The sequence below is a fragment of the Notothenia rossii genome, assembly GCF_949606895.1.
Source record: "Notothenia rossii genome assembly, chromosome: 8".
In the NCBI taxonomy this organism is placed as follows: Eukaryota; Metazoa; Chordata; class Actinopteri; order Perciformes; family Nototheniidae; genus Notothenia; species Notothenia rossii.
In genome coordinates, this window is record NC_136906.1 from 72,842,595 (window position 1) to 72,861,645 (window position 19,051).

At 40.0% G+C, this 19,051-nt stretch overlaps 1 protein-coding gene across 1 annotated transcript in view; it reads left to right on the plus strand.

The window, feature by feature from the left end:
• Positions 1-19,051, plus strand: part of rngtt (RNA guanylyltransferase and 5'-phosphatase) — a 40,363-nt gene extending 21,312 nt beyond the window's left edge. The window contains exons 9-10 of the mRNA XM_079642834.1: positions 13,726-13,861; positions 18,937-19,051. Coding sequence (XP_079498960.1) covers positions 13,726-13,861; positions 18,937-19,002 — 202 coding nt within the window. The 3' untranslated portion in view covers positions 19,003-19,051. The remainder of the gene's footprint in view (positions 1-13,725; positions 13,862-18,936) is intronic.

Here is a 19,051-nt window from a genome sequence, read left to right on the forward strand (position 1 = left end):
GAGGGTGAAAATAGGTGCTGAGAAAAATAAATACCTTTTTGAACATTAAAGTATGTGTACTGTCTATCTCCCGACAGTATGGGGGAAATCAAGATGAACGGAAACAACTCCTAGTTTTGATGATTTAATCAAAATCCAAATAGGTTGTTCACCTTAGAAGAAAAAGGACAACAACAATTAGGATCACACATATCCCATACAACTTAAATCACATTCAATATAATAATCACACTTACTAGTGACCTCTCCTGATTCCTCAATCTCAATGACGTTCATTTATTTATCCCCTCTATTTATAACATATCAATAAACCCTGCGAATCTCCACCCAGATTTAAAGTCACACTCACATAAACTGAACCCCATGAATTGGACCCTCATACAACCAGCACAACACATGAGACTGTCATATCGTGTGTTATGAAGGAATCCCAAGAGACACCAGAGTTAGCAGTGGATGTGCAATGTTTCCAAGTATTGAGTTGTTTTGTGGACTGATTGGAAATTCCTCTGTGGTTCATTTGTAATTTTGGGCTTTATGAAAAAGTTCTATCAACCTGAAGAAATGGCCGCCAGCGAAGCTAGAACCTGATTCTGTGCAATAATCCTCTGTTGTCTCCAAGATCTATTAAAAAAACATCAGTGAGTCACGCTGGTGCTTCGGGGAACATGTTCCTTCATTTAGACACATTTGGCTACAGTAGTTAATTTCAAACACTCTCTGGAGCGCTAAATATGTATTAATAAATACAATCTACAATAAACAATCGTAATTCACGAGATTAAAGTCGTAAACTTGCTCGAAAAAATGTTCTCTCGTAACTTTGTGAGTAAGCAAAATGGTGACTCAGATCTTTAATTTAAGCCTTTCATCTTGTGATGAATAATTATAATTTTTTTATTATATTTGTTGCAGTGTGTTGCCCGTATACAGTATACTTCAATAATAAATGAGTCTGCCATTATTATTTATTAACCCCCATCAAGTTTTCTAAGCTGTTTTTAAAATGTATGCCCTAAGAATCGGCGTGCCACAGACTTGGTCTTTTTAATGACATTTGTTAAACGTCTCTTGTAACCAATCTGTTACACAACTAGGACAACCCCCCCAGAATAATTTAGACTTTAGTCTCACCAGAACATATTATGCTCCAGTCTCATTTGGAGAGTGTAAATCAGACTAATTTATAAGTTTAATTCAATCACTGCACATGGTATTTGTGTTAATTTGCAGATGCGAGGGTCTTGGTATTCCATAACCTTCTCCTGCTTAGCCTTGAAAACTTGAAACATTCATTATCATACGTAATGTTGTTGCTGCCCTAATATATGCAGCCGTTCCTCACAGTCGCAGAACTCCAGATAATTGGGACCCCATGTTAAGCTGGAAACTAAAAGATGTGCTGTTGGTGAAAGTTCATTAAACCGTATAAACAACAGTGAAGTTCAACAGTAGGCCTGGGCAATATCTTCTATTTCAAAAATAGTTTCATATGTTGATTAAGATGTACTGTAAATCACAATACAGCATGCTTTCTGGCAGTCAATCATTAAGTAGCCTATTTTAAATAACCATGTTGTAAAGCCTATTTGTTTATACTCATGTATGAATTACATTTTAGGCAAATACAAAGTACTTGGTATGTTGAATTGCACCTTAAAGGTAGGGTAGGTAAGAATGGAGAAACCAGCTCGAGTGCGCTAGAATTTGAAAATACACAACCGGAAAAAATCTGCCCCTTCCTTCAGACTTCCTTACAGAGCCCCTCCTCCAACACACACGAACGCGCACATGACCAATGAGGGCACGAGATAAGTTTGTGCACAGATGGAAGGCTGACAGGCAGGCAGGCCATCCAGTTATTTTAGCCGGTCGTGCTTTTTACAGCGCCACGGCTTCCACAGATGACATTTTGATATGTATTTATTGTCAAAGCATTTCATATATTCATTGCTATCGGGATGTTAAGAGCATTCCATTGAATATAACATAAGGTGTTTCTGAAGTGAAATACCTACTCCACCTTTAAGTGCAAAATATAAAAAAAACAAAATCTTCAAATGATATTGCTTTTAAAAACATATTTTCAGAACAATGTCGATTTGATTTAATCACTTAGTTAACGTTATATATATTAATGTAATATACATTGATATTAGCAGCCTTATATATAAAAGCCTAACAATTGTTTTCATAGGAACATAATGTACTTTTCCAGAGCTGCATCCTATCTTCTCAACAATAAGAGTTCTAACTGCTTTAAAGAATATCTGCAAGTTGTTGTTTTTTAAAGCTTTTTGACACCTGTACAGAAACCTGGAGCTTCTATTCATTTGGGCTTCTTAAAAAGATTCAATCTTGATTTCTGCTTGTCAGCCTGGTTCCTGTCTCCTGTCGCTTCTTTCTTCTTTTTAACAGCCCACAGTATTGTGCTTTCTTTATTATTGTTTTTCTTGGAAAATGCACAGACTGTACAGCATGTCTCACAGAGGCAATATGAAGTAGCAGAAAGGGTGGATTCAGCTTTGCTTGGTGGATATTCACAGCTCAACTCCAGACTGCAGGTAATAAAGTTGAGTTCTCACATGGGGAAAGCTTACATTGATGCGCTGGATACGCTGGGTTGAAAGCTGTGAGGGACAGTCTATGTGCTGCTCGTCTCATATTCATTTGCTGTCCTCGGCGGAAAAAATATATCTCAGGTCTTAGGTCCTCCAACAGTGCAACACAATACACACATACAATAGTACAAGTAAATATAATAGGATAGAAACCGTGCAGAATAGTCTATACAGTAATTAGAATATTTATATATAGGTCTTTCTTATATGTTCAGATTTTGTTTGTGGGAGAGAAATTCCCTCTGGAAGAAACTTTGGGATTTGAGCTGTTGCAGACCATTACACAAACCTATATATCACACTACAGGAAAGTGTCAAAGTCAACTTTAATGTCAATCTTACTACAGTTTGAGAGAGAAATGACGTTTCCAACAATTCCGAATTTAAAATTATACGATATATGTATAAAATATGTACATCCTATATACACAATCAACAGACACATTTACACATATGCACACATTAAGATAAAAAAAACACAACAATCAATACGAAATAAGAGTCAAGTTAAGTGGAACTCCCATGAAGCATAAAAGGGCCCCTTTAAAGGCACACATCCATTAGATTTCTTAATGATTAAAGTTCCACGGGCCTCCCACATGTCTGTTTGTGTATCCTCATTTAATCTGGATCATATCTCAGATTGAGCGTTAAAGCTGAGACAGACAGTCTTAGGCGGGCAGTGAATAAGCCGTCATCATAAAAGATGATGATTGATGTCTTGGGCTCTATTCATCCTAAAATCTCTCTAATGATGGGGAAAGTATGAAGTCTGAAAAATGAGCTGTAATATGTGGCGGACAGCAATGCATCGGATAAAACTAATGACTTGATGTTTTTTGTACATTTTCCCGGAGATGTACTGATCGAAGTGCTGCAGTGTGATTTGTCATTCTCGTCATGCATTGCAAAGAGAGTGTGCAGAGAATTACTTATCCTGTTTCTAGCCCATGGCATTTTTTCATAACCTGGAGGGGATTTCTTTATAGGAAATGTTTCTCTTCAAGGTGGTCCGGAAGATATTTTCTCTTTGCAAATTGCCAGAGGTCTTCACTTATGGATTACATATTTTAAATCCCTCCAGCTTTGGTGAGGAAAAGAACGTTTCCTATTCTTTTGCAAGTCAATTTTACTTCTAAAATCAGCTATTTCTTTTCTTCTATTTCATACTATAGCATGTTGTTTGACGTCTAATGCCAACAGCCCCACGTGGATGATTCCCTGCAAGGCATGGCAAGTTTATTCATGAAGCATGTTTCAACACAAGGCAATTCATTATTGTCCTTTACAAAGTAATGTACGTTTAAGACTAGGGCTGCACGATTTTGAGGAAAAAAACTAATTGCAATTTTTCTGACAAATATTGCGATTGCGATTTGCGATATTTGTTGTTAAGCGACCCGACGTAAGTTTATTGTAAAATGCGGCCATATCTCGGCTAGGAAGGTCGCATCAACATGCTCCCGTCTCTAGCACCCCCGCAGCCCGAGCTACGAGTGAAAGAACTAAACTTACATCAAACTTCCGTTGGGTTGCTTTAAAGTCAAGCTTCAGTTTAAGATTCACTCTGTAATAGAAACATGTGATGGAGCATTACTAACCTGACTCAGACGGTTTGTTTCACCAAACCGTCTAGGAAAGCTCCACTGGAAGCCATTTGGAAAGGGCAGGCACTTTCAAAAATACTTGGCAGGTGATTGGATCAATCTGTCTATCACCTTCTATCATGGGCCACTTCTGATTGGTTAACAATGGCTGGTACATGTGGAGCACATTAATCGTTCAGCCCTAATTAAGACACACACTATAACATTTACTTTAAATACATCTGCTATAGTGTTATTTCCAAATCCCTGTATTGTTGTGCTGCAGAGAACTCCCAACCTACACATCGTCTTTTACAAATGTACAAATCATTGCTTGGTACAGGTCCTCTTAAAAAAATCCCACCATGATAATTGCCATACATTTATAGTGTGAATAATGTTTAAAAATTATCATTCCTTTTTTAATTTCATGCCTTGATTGCAATTTCAGTCAAAAATAAACGCAATTAGTTATTTTTATTCCGCTTTCGGCAGAGAAGCCTGGCTCCTATCAGGCTTTGGAAAAGACGGCCTCATCAGTGGATTTGCAAAGAGAGGAAACACAGGCAGAGTTGGGATTTTAATCAACTTGTTGCAGAGCCGCCTGTCAGGGCTCGATTGGTTTTGAGCCTCAGGGAAGAAGAAGAGGTGAGAGAGGGGCAAAGTACGTCTTTGTGACTTTAACAATAAACACTGCTCGAATTGGACTTTATTAGTGAAATTGGAGTGGAGGAAAAACAGTCCTTATTTCCTCTCAAAGTCTCCTAGCACTTCAGTCATTTACTGAATTTCCCCACAGGGATTATTAAAGGTCCGTCTTATTTTATCTCAAAGGGAGGAATCAATAAACCAATGTTTGCTTCCATATGCCAGATTATCTTGTGAGTTGAACACGGCTTTCCGGTTGTTTTCGGTGCATTATTCCTTCTGTTTGCCAGTCTCTGTTTGTTACGTTGTTTGTATGGTCCTTGCACCCCAGACTGCACCAACTATTATTTATTGCTGCTCCAAATAGCTTGAGTAATGAACATGGGAGAGAGTTCAGCTCACAAAAGACAAACGTGTGTACATGGGAATTTGTAAACTGCACTACGTAAGGGATAATGTGGGTCATTATGGGTAAAAGAACACCCGACAGGCTGATCAGGAGCCTGATGCCAAGCGGATCTTGATCACCATAATGACCAAGTCGCTGCACATTATCCCGCTTATTACACGGCCAACATTCTCAACAAAGTCACGACATGACTCCCAATGTTAATTGAAATGCTTTTATAGATTTTGAACATGTTTTTATTGATTTAAAATGACATGCATCCGCTAAGAAAAATAGTCCGTTGTTACCGTTTGAACTAACGTAGCAACGGCGGGAACTGCTCCGATAGCGTTTTTTGAGGAGCTTTTTGATTACAGATTTGAAAACATCATTGCGTGCTTTCAAAGTAGCACAATTCATTAAGTCAAACATTGGGAAGTATCTAGATATCCCTGTCCTATTGCCAAAGTAACTGGCAACTGAATAGGTTTTGCCGTTTGATGTCTATGTCTGCGTAAAAAGGATGGTTTCTGCCCCGTTACTTCTCCGCTGTTTTCTTGTCCCTCTTGTCTTTTTGTTTTCTTCGCTGGCGACTCATCAGCCACTAACCATTCATCCAAATTACTGTGCTCTCCAAATATATTAAAATTAATATTAAAACCCCTCCATTTTGCTCTCAGACGGTAGACAACGGAAAACGGAAGACAAGCAAACCGTTTGAAAAGCCAAACTGTATACAGTTAAATCGACCAGACTTCTTTCTGCAGATGTGAGCGTCGTTAACAACGGTCAATAAATCCTTGACAGCGGTCTGTACTGCCGGATTAACAATGTGTCACGTGTTCTGAATTGACCAATCAGAATCGAGTATTCAACTAAGCCATGTAATAATGCTAATTCATGTTTCCAGTACACCTGTTCTTTAAAGCCTTTTTCTAATCAAAGATAATGCTGGGACACAAGTTCCAAAAGCTCTAAGTGTGTCTGCTGAGCTTTAAGAACATACTCCCTGCTGCTCCGGAGAAACTGTGTGCTTTTATACATTATTTACTTTTTATTTGTCAGTTTTCATTTGCAGGGTATGGTCTATGGCTAGTTTAGACCTGCCTCTCGTCACATTTGGGTTTTTTTCCTGTGAAATGTTCCACATAATGTTTTTGTTAAGGGTAGTTTAGGGTTTGGATATGGCTTGCTTAGTATTTTATGTTTGTGTTTATATCGTTTTTGTCTCGCTTTGTTATTTCTCATGAGAATAAAAGTTTGAATCTACCACCAGAGTAGACGATGGGAAAGTTGGTTGGTGGGAAAGTAAAACCAAAAAAAAAAGCACTTGTTTTTTATTCGAGTGCATTTTGCAAAACAGTGGTACGAATGCGAGGTTCACTGTTTATGAGAAGGGTTGCAGTTTTACACGAGAGAAGGATAAAGACCAAATGGTTGTTTTTTCTGTGAAACCGTCCCCTCTGGGATTAGGTGCAAAGCTGCTTCCCTGAACTTTTTAGTGGGTAAGTGTTGCATCTGTCTTCTACCAAAGGTCAGACAGTCCTTAACTCTAGAGTTGTTTTTTGGCTAAATTCGGTGAGACCCCTAATAGTGGGAATGAGACTTTTTTTTTTTTTCTGCAGTGACTCACAAAACAATCTAATGTGATTTGAAAACATTTTATTTTTCAGCTTACTCTGAATCTCCTGATATACATAGCCCACTTAGAGTATACATTTGATACATTATCAAACCCATATTACATCTCTATTTCACCCATGTTACTCTGTTTGTACACCATTATTGCACCCAAATTACCCTCATAAAACACAAAAATGACTTCCATATTACGCCGACTTTACATTGATATTACACTTCTAAACACCATTACTACACCGACATTACAATTATATTACTCCCATGTGAGACATTGACACAGCCTTTCAAACAACTGTATCCGGCAGGACACAGAAACCATTTAAGCATTTCACTTTTATAAAAACCACCTGAACTCCGGAACATCTAAAAGGAAAGTATAGTATGTGAGGGCCTTTTATGTTTTGATGCCGTTATCTAAATGACAAATCTACCAGCCTTTAGACAGCATTGACGCACCAGTAATGATGTGCAAAGCTGCTAGATCTGATCTCAGACCTCCCCTGGAGCTCAGCTGCTGTCAGTCAAGCCACGGGACTACACTGGAGAAGTCGACACAATGGCCCGCCTCTGCTTCATTAGGCTAAAGTGCTCTTGGGGGGGGGGGGAAAGGAGCTCGGGGGATGAAGATGAAATCTGACGCTCGCAGCACCCATCAGAGGACCGGAGCAAAGAGCAGGCGGGGAGGGAATAAAAGGAGCCCATTAGATTGAATATTTTTCCCATTGGTCGTTAGGGAAGTACACAGTGTATTTCAGGGAGAGATGAAGAAACTATGACGAAGAGGAGGACCACTGGGGGGGTTACACAGCACTAATGGTCTCCTTCTGAACACACTTGATGGCTAACTGGCCAATTAGACAGCAGGGGAAGCGCTTGTGCTCGGCGCAGCCCTGTTGGGTCTGCACTGGTTGTCTGATATTCTCTGTCGTGACTCGCTGTTTGATCTTCTCTGTCCTTTCCTGAGACAAAAGATATCACCAGGATTTTTCTTCTGTCTGTGGGAATAATTTGCCTAAACTGCAGGCGTTTCCTGTTCCCTTTTATTATTTTGTCCACTCTTCCCTGCCTTCATGTCTTTTTAATGCTTTCATTGTGCCCGCTCCCACCCTGAGAATGTGCTGCTGTATCTAGCCCACTCACCATTCTTTCCTTCACCTCCCACATTCTGCATATTTTCCTTTTGCAGTTTCCAAGAGACTTTTGGGTGACCCTGATTTTATACCTCAAGGCTTGTGTGTTTTTGTGCTTGCTTCTGTCATGACTGGAGGGGGAGGGGAGGGTCTCACTTATCGATCGGAGCTCTCTTTCAACCGAAGTGTGTGTTGAGGGTTATGATTACCACTTTCCTCGGCCAGCCTGCTCAAGTGCTACTCGAGTATAATGGAAATAATTGGGTTTTACGTCGAGCTTCTCAATCCCCCTCCTCCCAAATGAAAAGCCCTTGTTGAGATTATAATAACTTTGAAGGGAGTGGCATCTACCTCCGCATTTATTCCTGGAGGGACAATACAGCAGAGCATTTCATGAAAGACAGGCACTTTTTATGAAGCTGTTTTCTTCTCCTCTCATCCCCATCCAACTTCATTTAGTTTTACTACAATAGCACGTAGCTCGATAATAATTGTATCATACTGTTTCTCAAATACAATTGAGACGGCCGCCTCGAAGAAATGCACCATCTTTCTTAATTCAATTTTAGAAAAAGTGTATTATTGGACAAAACATTATTTGTCATGGTTTTCTGTGGTGTAAAATAATCCATTGGAATATCTCTCCATGGGAAACAACCCAAATTGCAGCTTTTATATTGATATACACCCTGTGATAATGACCCTCTGTTCACCCTTATTCATGTTATCATACGGCTGTTTTTGTTACATTAAATCGTCATTATTGGGATGGCTATGGACAATTTATATGACGCATTTCTGACATCTGAATAAACCAAATATTAAATCAATTTTCTAAGAAGATACGCATCAGATAAATCGATATTAAAGACATAAATTGCAGCCTTATACTATAACATTTAAAAACAATTACATTTTTTAGTATGTCCCTCACAAATATTCAGCTTTCAGTGTTGTCTCCTGTCTGCTGGTTTATCATTCTGCCCATATATTACATTTTGGCAGCTTGTCAAATGTCAAACTTTGAACCAGCTGGTATTTATGGCATATTTATTACATATAATCCCGTTGTGATAATGGTGGAGAGTCACAGCAGGTATGAGAAATGCATAGCTCTGTCAGTGGGGAAGCCATTAATCTCAAGTCTGTCATCGGACTCCGTTTTCCCAAAAGGTGTCCATCCCATCAGCCTTATCAGCGGTATCTCACAGTGTGTGCGCCATAACTGCTTTCTACTCATTGTAAGCACACTTGCCAACCTTGAGACCTCAGAAATCGGGAGCATTTCAAAACCACCGCGGGGGGGTTGGCGGTGTGCTAGTGGATCGCCGGAGGTGTTAGATTAACATTAACATGCTTATTGTAGTTGTAAGTGCAATGCCTTATTGCGGCCTCCTTGATGGAGCATATGTGTGGGCTGGACCTGTATTTTACAGGAAAGGGGTGAGCAGAGGGTCGAGTTGTCCATTCTTGTTCAGTTTTCTGTGACTAAGTTTCTCACCCTCTTAGACTTTCAGTTGCACGCAACTAAAGACACGCGCTACCATGGAAACCAAACAATGGCGCAGCTGTATTAAAGTCCGAGTGGAAACAGTTGTGAGTAAATCTGATTTTGTCAGAAATCAGGGGAAATATGACCCCGGGAGGAAACCGGGAGAAGTCAGTGAAATCGGGAGTGTCCCGTGAAAATCGGGAGGGTTGGCAAGTATGATTGTAAGGCATAATTATCCTTATAGGTTAAACGATAATCAGCCTCTGTATTCCGATCACATTGACTCGTATACCTAACCTTAAAAGTAGCATGACTGCAGTAAGTCATTAGTACTCAGTTTATGTTGTTTCATTCAACCATTTGGATTTGTGTGAGAGTGCAGCCGGCAGCCAGGTGTAATTGGGTTTATAACAAGTGTGTAATGAAGCCGTCAGTTTTCTAGATATACTTTTTATTTTGTTCGATATGTTCTGTACAATATGACTGAGCACACAACAGCATGCCTCACCAGATAAGCCCACTCCAGTATAACTAATCAACAAGAAAACAAAATAATGCTGAACACAGTCGGTTAATGAATCACATGGTTGAATAGGAGAACAATTATTGGGAACAAACATTTTCAACATTCAGTTTCTCAGTTCACTTCCTTTTTTAGATCAATTATCTTTGAGTTTAGGACCGTTTTTCAGACGAAAGATATTTCAACGACATCTTCTTTGGGCTCTAAGAAATCTGCTTATCTACTAGAAAACAGTTATTTACCATGCAATGTGTTTCTACGCATTGTTTACTTGAATCAAGTTGCACTGGCTAATTAAAATGCAATAATCTGGAATGGGAAATGCCGTGCCAATCAGACGTTCCTCCATTTAGCTTTCAAGTACTTCGACGTTGTTGATCTCCAGCAGAAAACAGCTGTGCTTCCATTGGATGAAAGGAAATGGATGGCTTTGTTGCTCCTACTTGTTGGAGGACATTTGTATGAGCTTGAATTATTCTCAGTGTCACGCTGACATTTGATTCTTGAAATAAATGCGCCGTCACGTCTCTAACGCTTGAGTCCATATGTGTGAATGTTGGTTTAAAATGACACTACTGTGCTATTTATTTTTCCGGGTAGCAGAAGTGACAAAACAGATGTCTCCGTAAAGTGTTAACAAAGCAGTAGAAAGAAGCTATTTCAGCAGTGAGTGATCAGTGTTGTTACAGTGACTATTCTGGGGGATAAAGGCAGCAATAGAGCCTGTGTTTCTCTTCAGCTCGTCTTAACGAACCGACAGAAGGGAGGATCAAGGATTTTGTCTGTTTGCTGTCCCTCATTTCAAACTACCTATCATGTCTGCCAGCTCAGTGATCAGCTTACTCAGTTGATCAAACAATAAACATTCGGTATGAACGTTTTTGCATGATACTCGTGCCTCTCTGAACTATTATACTTACAGATAAATCCAGTGATTATGTGGAGGTTTAGTTTGAACATCATTTGTGTCGTGTGTTGATGGTCATATTTTATAACACATCTGCTCATGGAAAAGGAGCTGTTAGCAGGTTAATTGTACAGGCTGCAGCTCTCAGAGATTATACCATGAAAACATAGGGTTCTTCTCTTTGATATTCCCCCTTCCTATGCATTATTTCTGAGAGCTGAGATGAAGGTGTAACGGTGATAAAAGTCTGAAAGGTCTCAGCGTAGAAGTCTTAATGTCTCTACGCTCCAGGAGTCTGACACACCTGTTGGCAGGGTGGAGAGGAGAACTGGCTTATCATGAACCATGGTGGTAAACTGACTTATTTTGACAGCTATTTGAACAGTCTGAATGTCACTGCTCTCCAGTTTTTGAATCTCGCAGCCGAGTGCACTCGTGGATGAAAAAGACATTTTCCAGCAGTATCCCGTTTATCAAGTTTCTCTATTGCTTCTGTTAACTTGATTTTGAATTGCACTGAAGCCAAATTAAGTAACTATACAGAATGATATGCACAAAATAACAGATAAACCCTTTCAGTGTAAAGCGGTGTAATCCAGTAATACAAAGTATGGATTGTACAACTACTGCAATCAATCACTTTTGTTTAATGGATTTTACAGAAACCTTATTTAAATTTTTTATATTCATGCAGATATTAATTCTGTCTTTTTCTCCCATGCAAAGGCTGGATTCGTTAAGCTTCAGAGGGGGGAGTGTGTGGGAGAGAAACTCCCTCTCTAGCAGGGGTGTCAAACTCAAGGCCCGGGGACCAAATCCGGCCCGCGACTTCATTTTATGTGGCCCCGCAAGAGCTTGCAAAGAATATAATACGTTTATTATACGGTTACATGCCACTTTACAGAAGCAGGTTGCCCATAAACTACATGTCCCACAATGCATCTCGTTTTGTGACATGCGCACTGAAGAGACTTGCACATATTTGCCCTGGACTTCTGCTTTCAGACTTAGTTAATTACTAAATGATTACCCTATCCAATAATAATCCAATGCAGAGGCAATAATATAATATCATACATTATTTCATATATATTATGTATTTTTTATATATGTATAGTTACAACCGGCCCTCTGTGTGCAACCATAATGCTAATGTGGCCCGCGATGAAATTGAGTTTGACACCCCTGCTCTAGCGGGAACTTCATGATTTTAGCCTTTGCAGACCATTTACATGCACACAGACCTATACATCACACGAAAGCAAAAGGAAAACTCCAAGAAGCATTATAGGGCCTCTTTAAGTAAAGGCTTTTTGTGTTGGCAATGTGTGCTTTTAATAAAAACTGAGTTTGTTTGCAATTCCTAGAATAAAGCATTTTATTCCTGTGGCTGTAAAAAGTTTAGTAAGTATTTGTTGAGTAAATTCCTCCTAATGTTTAAAAAAATAAAGGTTGGCATTTTTTATGTGTTTATTTATTGCAAAGCTGTCGTTATGCGCTTGAACGCTTTTAGTTTGCAATGATGGTTCCCACAAAGCACAGCTTGATAAAAGGAAAAGTGGTTGCTTTAATATTATGTTGCAATTAGAAGCTATCTGTTTGGTGATCTTTCTCCTCTCCTCGGGCAAACAAAAGCTCTTACAGCTTCACCTCTTGTTTTTATTTGACCAATTTGCACATTAGAGATATCCCCGCTCTCTGTTGTCTGGTAGTTACCGAGTGGAGCACAAATCTCAAGTGTGGTTTTCTTCGCGCTCAGCAATTCAGCTTTATAATGTGATAACTGTATTAAGTCCTCCGAATAAATAAATAAAAACTAATTATAGAAAGCTTTGTTTGTCTGGAAAAATGGAATTTAAGCATAGTAATAGAATAGAATCAAGTTATTATCCCAATTATTTTCGCTCCTCATTTTATATTTAATTTATGTACATGGTTGGGATATATGCAAAACATTTTCCAACTTGTCATTGCAGATATATTCAGTTTTTGATGATTTTGAGTGTTGAATTTGCTATGCTCTTTAAGTTTCAACAGTTTAATAAATAAACAAAATAAACTCACAAAACTTCAAGCAGGGAAATATTCTTAAACCTATTTTCTTTATCGCATAAAAGGCACCTTTTTCAATGTAAGTTTCTCTCTTTCACTGAATTAGATGAACTAGCTAAATTGTCTTGTAAGCAATCATATTACGTTCAATTGAATGTTTTTGTCCAAAGGGACTTACAATAATTGCATTTGACCATGAAGAAGTCAGTAGGGGCTTGGACTGGGAGCTGTAGGGTCGCCGGTTCAAGTCCCCGACCAGACTTAAAATATGGAGTGTGGACTGCTACTTGGAGAGGTCCCAGTTCACCTCCTGCCCTGCCGTGGTGCCCTTGAGCAAGGCACCGGACACTCCCCTTCCCCCCTCACTCCCATTGCTCCCCAGGCGCAGTACAATAGCTCCCCACTGCTCCTAGTACTAGACTTCTGGTACTAGGATGGGTTAAATGCAGAGAACACATTTCACTGTGTGCTCTGCATGTAAGACCATTAAAGAGGGTTTCATCCCTCCCAATTTTATTCTATTCAAAAGCAAGAATCCTGCAGGTACATTTCCTATCTATAAAGTGCTACGTACAGAAGATTCGTTTGAATGAATGATTCATATAACACTGCCTACTTCATTCAAACTCGACCGAAAAAAATAAAAAATTAACAACTTCCTCTTTAACACAGCATGAATAACCCACCTTGCTCCCTTCTGATTAAAATACATAATGTTTCGTCCTCTCCTCCTGCAGGTACATGATGTTGATCAACGGAAAAAATGAAGTATTCATGATCGACAGAGACAACACGATCTTCCACATAGCGAACCTAGAGTTTCCTTTCCGGAAGGATCCACGTGTACACCTCGCAAATACTCTATTGGATGGGGTGAGTGAATACTGCTCTTGTTTTTGGATTGTCATGTATTGTGCCATGCTAGCTTCTCTTGATGCTCCTTTAAGCCCCTGTCACACTGTCCGGAAATTGACACCACACGGACACACGATAAAGGAAATGTTGAAATTCGGCTCTGATCGTAACAACATCGGGCCATTCGTGAGGGCATCGTATGACAGCCGTTGGAGTTTCTCAGGCTCCGGCAGCAACTTTGTGAGCGGTGGCAAAATCTTTGGCATACCAAAAAATTGCCGAAGGTTCATTTTCGTGTTGAATTTGTTTGTCCATTTTGCCCTTCGTAAGGCCATCGTGAGGGCATCTTGTCAAATCGTGTCATCTTCGTCTGATCATCGGTGCCATTGGGCATTTTTCGCCTCACGAAGACAATACGAAGGAAACAAGAAGCTGCCCGATTGTCTTAGGAAGGCAACACGACTACGTGAAGCCCTCGCAATGCCGTCATGTAGCCATTGTATTATAGTACGATGACATCGAGATGAGACCACGGTGTGCGATGTTTCCGAGCAGATCGCTTCTCTGGTTGTTTTATTGCACAACAAAATCATGCAAACATATTATGTAAATAACCCAATTTGTGTTCTGTGGAACTGATAGGTTATTACATTGCTTTTGTTACTTGCGTTGCAGTTGTAGGTCTTAAATGTAATTTAGGTTAACTTCCTGTTTTATTTTTGATGCTTTTATTTTGAAGGCGAGTTTACGCTGTTGACAGGAAGTTGTTGTTGCTATGGAAACAACATGACGGTGAAAGCTTAATATCTTCTACATATAAAGACGAAGAAAGTAAAGAAGAAAGTCCGGAAATATCAGTGACAATTTTTATTATATACAATCTCAAGTTTCCAAAATGTAAAGTCCCATAGTACTTTAACATAATTGTTTTGGTTACTTTCGTTGCAGTTGTATATCTTAAATGTAATGTAAATGTTGCCTTCGTGTGTGGTTCGGGCGCCATCGTGTGGCATTCTGTAGGCATCGTACTTGCTTCAGCTGTTGCTTGGCCGTTGACGAAGTTCGGGGCCATCTTTGTGCGAAATTCACAATTCCTTATTCGTGTGTCCATCTGGTGTCAATGTCGGGACAGTGTGACGGGCTTTAAAAAAATCCCACAGCCGTTACTTTCAGTAATCTTCCAATATCAGAGTATCTCATGATAACAAAGGCCCTACATAACTGTGGACGTAACAGGATGTATGATTACCCAGAAGAGCGTCAGGACTGCTTTAGGCATATGATAGCTATGTGATTAACATGATAATTCAGCCTCTATGGAGATACACAAATGACTGTCATGTTTATTGACTACGTCGGCCTTAGCTAATCTGAACTAAACATTGAATGTTGCTTTGAACCGGTATTCCTGCATCCTGTGACTGTGATACCCCCTCTCTTGTATATAAGCATGTGAAGGACACTGTTCTGGGAACTATTTGTCCCATGCAGCATTGTATTTGATGACTATTTCCATTCTTGGAAGGATAATAAATACATGTATCCTGATTATTGAAGCTCAAGCTAGTCCCCTCCATTTCTGATGTCTCACTCACTTCTTGCCCCCTGCCGCGCAGTCTTGCAGATAATTGACACGAGTTGCCAAAGCTTAGGTGAAAGAAAAGCATGTCTGACAGTCAAGTCTTTACAGGCTTACAGGAAAACGATCGTCCGTTTCCTGGAGAAATGTTTAATAGTTTTGTCACTGTTTCCTCTCTTGCCTCACACTGTGTTGTAATACTCAGTATACGCTCCCCAGGGTGATAGTTGGGGTTGCTGACTTCTCCTCCCTCATCCATAATACCACGCACGTTTTCTTATTTGCATGTTCGTGCTGTTAATGTCACACAAATCCCCAGCTGCAGGTGCACACACATGAGTCATTATCCCGTTCCCCAACTGGAAACACAGCCAGCCAAACTGCTTTATTGTCACGCAGTCAGTCGAGATTTAATCATACATGTCTGGCAGTGTTTTGCGTTTGATGTTCCGGCCCTAGAGATGACAGATAAGTTGACTGTGATTGTTTTTTGTTTTGCCTCTGGCCATGTTTTGTTTAGCAATTTTATGTAAAGTAGGTGTTTGCTTCCTCTTGGCTTAACAGCTGATGATTGATGCGGCGAATGTGGTTTCCTCACTCAGGCAGGACATCTAATTGCGGCGCATTAGTGCTATTTGGAAGGAGCAGGCCATACTTGTGTTTGGATTGCTACAAGGTTTGTTTTGACTGTGTTTATTCAACTGTTGATGCTTCTGGCTCTCTCCGTTGAGAGAGGCTATGTTGAGCCCCGTAGAAGCCAAGCTGTGTTGCCTGATATGTTTCATCTTCAACCCAAAGGCACTGGTCTTAGTCTTGACATGCTGTTCTGTTGTACAGTTTTTAATGAGCTTTACATCAACTTGATGTCCAACATTGGATGCGTGCGCCATGTAGATTGAATTTGGTTGCCTTTGGTCACATTAATGTATTCCTCCGCCGCTGTCTGTCTGTGCAACGCTTCAGTGCACCAGATGCATAATGATGCAGCCTCCAAAGGACATCATTAATTCTCTCTGTGCCTGCCATTCACTCTTCTTCATCCACTCCACCAATATGGCTCTGGCCCTATTTAAGTGTTGCTGTTTGTTCTTGCCTTTTGATATAAACATATAAGCTAGTAAAGAAGCACATTGATGATTAATTGTACCACAATATGTATAGTATGTTCGCTTGATTCAAAATAATTGCAGGTACTTAATTGGCGCCCATTACTACCAGTGTAGCCTATATCAAACGGTCTTCCACCACCAGTTGTTGCTAAATGTTGCGTTCAAAGTGAGCAACTATATTAAGGGGTGTTTAAAAATCCATGGTTTATGGTGAAAGTTAAATAATTTACCAGACCCTCTCATTAAATCAGTACACTTCTTCTATTGTCCATCTTGAAGAGATATTAAAGGTCACCTATCATGCTATTTTTAGGCAATAGCATAGGTCTCAGATATATCAAAATATATAAAAAACATGTTTATGAAGTGTTTTGCTCAAAATACCAAACAGATAACCCATTCTAGCCATGCCTCATATCCCTCTATTTCACTTCCTGTTTCAAAAGTGCTGATTTTGGGTATAAAGCTTTAAAAATAAAAAATAAAAGGAGGGGGCTGAGCTCATGCGGGACCTGGCAGCTACCGTCTAAACTAAATACTGCGGTGATGCAACGCCATATCATGGATTATCAAGGATTATTTCTGAAACAGTATGGAGCTCAAAGGCTTTCTCTCTTGCCGGTTATACCACAAGGTGAGTTCCTTTTTATTTCCTGCTTCTTCACACACATGCTCTCCAGTACAGGTTAGCTCTGAGTGTTAGCGACGCTAATGTGAGCACCGACCATATTACGTCCAAAAAAGTTGGACGGCTGGCTCAGAGCCAACATGTCTGCCGCTTGGAGATATTTCAAAATATCAGAGAGAGAGGCGTGGATTGCGATTTGTAAAACGTGTTCAGCTGACATTTATCGAGGGGGTGTAACGGCAAAGACTTTCACCACTTCGGGATTAATCCACCACTTGAAATCAAAACACCCGGACAAATATGCGGATTATGATCAACGTAACCCTGTTCTCTGACATTCGGTGAAAGGGCCTTTTATAACCATTTTCGGCCGATAGTTTTCGGTGGCCGAATATCCGGTGCATCCTTAGTTTTATTTTCTAACGCTGCGTGAGTTTCCTGACACATCGGGGACAAAAGACATCAAAAAGTGCATTTTGTATGATAGGTCCCCTTTAAGATACATTTGGACAACTTTCTTATATACAAAAACTATGGATGTTAGCTCCACTTTTGTCCCACTTTATCTCCACCCAGGTTTCATCTACGACTTCTGAAACCAATGGGTGATAGTCATTACGTTTACTACAGCTTATTGACTACTGGAAACAAAAGCAGCTTTTCATGTTCAAATCAAACGGGATTGCAGAACAATTTAGACAAAACTGAGCTGTCTTTTCATCTGGCAGTTGTGATAATAAGAGATAACAGACTTTGCTTGGTGCAATACAATATAAAGTCGATAAATATCCTGGTTAGAAATACATAATTATTGTATCAGCACAACAGGGCTGGAGCTTAACAACACGCGGCACAGTTAGAACAGCAGTGGCTTAACTGTTATTTCCACTGGCCCTGTGGAGAAAAAATGCCCATCTTGGGCCACATTGTGAGTTAAATGAAATTTTAAAAAACGGCACATTATTCAGTAAACTCATCTGGACTGCCCAGTACAGCAGAGTCCCTGGAGCTCATATACAACCAAACTCAATAATAACAGCTTTATCTAGTGGGAAAACAACTTTAAAAGAGGGCTGCAACATTACATGACTCATTTGACCCAAAATAAGTTATTTCTTTGAACAACATGAAGGCTAATACATCAATTATAATAAGGTTCATTCCTGTCATTCAGCCATAACACTTCCTTATTTGTTCATTTGTATGGAAAAGTATGCAGCATCCTTAAAATACTTCCCACCCTTCCCAGCACCTGCTTCTCCTCTACCTGTCTTTTACTGCCGCAGAGCACAGTTAGTCACCTGAATATTTTACAAGAGTTAAAAACATATATATAGTTCTATAGTGCTTGAGCGGTGGTGACGTCTGAGTCTGCTGTCGCTGCCTGGTTGTGTAACAGCTCTTTGAAAACGTCTTATGTGTCTGATGGGCGTCCTGCACCACCGCTGCACCTGACTTTCAACTGGAAAGTGTTGCATAATGGATGGGCATTGCTATTTCTGCTTCATGTCCTTCTTCACCAGACCTCACTGCGTACACACAGACACACGCAAAATTCCCCAATTCCAGACTACCCTTGTCATTGCTGCAGGCGTTCCCCCCTGTGAACATGCGTCCCCTCGAGAGCGTTCACCCTCAAGTGCTTCACTGTTTCTACCCTGGTTTCAAAGAAAAACTGCACATACTATACAGTGAAGGCGTCCTCCCTTCTTCATTCAACTGTATATATCTTTCTGTCAATAACAACAAAGTGTATCTCTGTTCTTTATCTGTGAAGGAGATGATCATCGACAAAGTGAACGGTCAGCCGGTGCCCCGCTATTTGATATACGACATCAGCTAAATTCAATGTGAGTAGCCTTGGCTGTTTGAGAATGTGTTGTCTGTCTTTT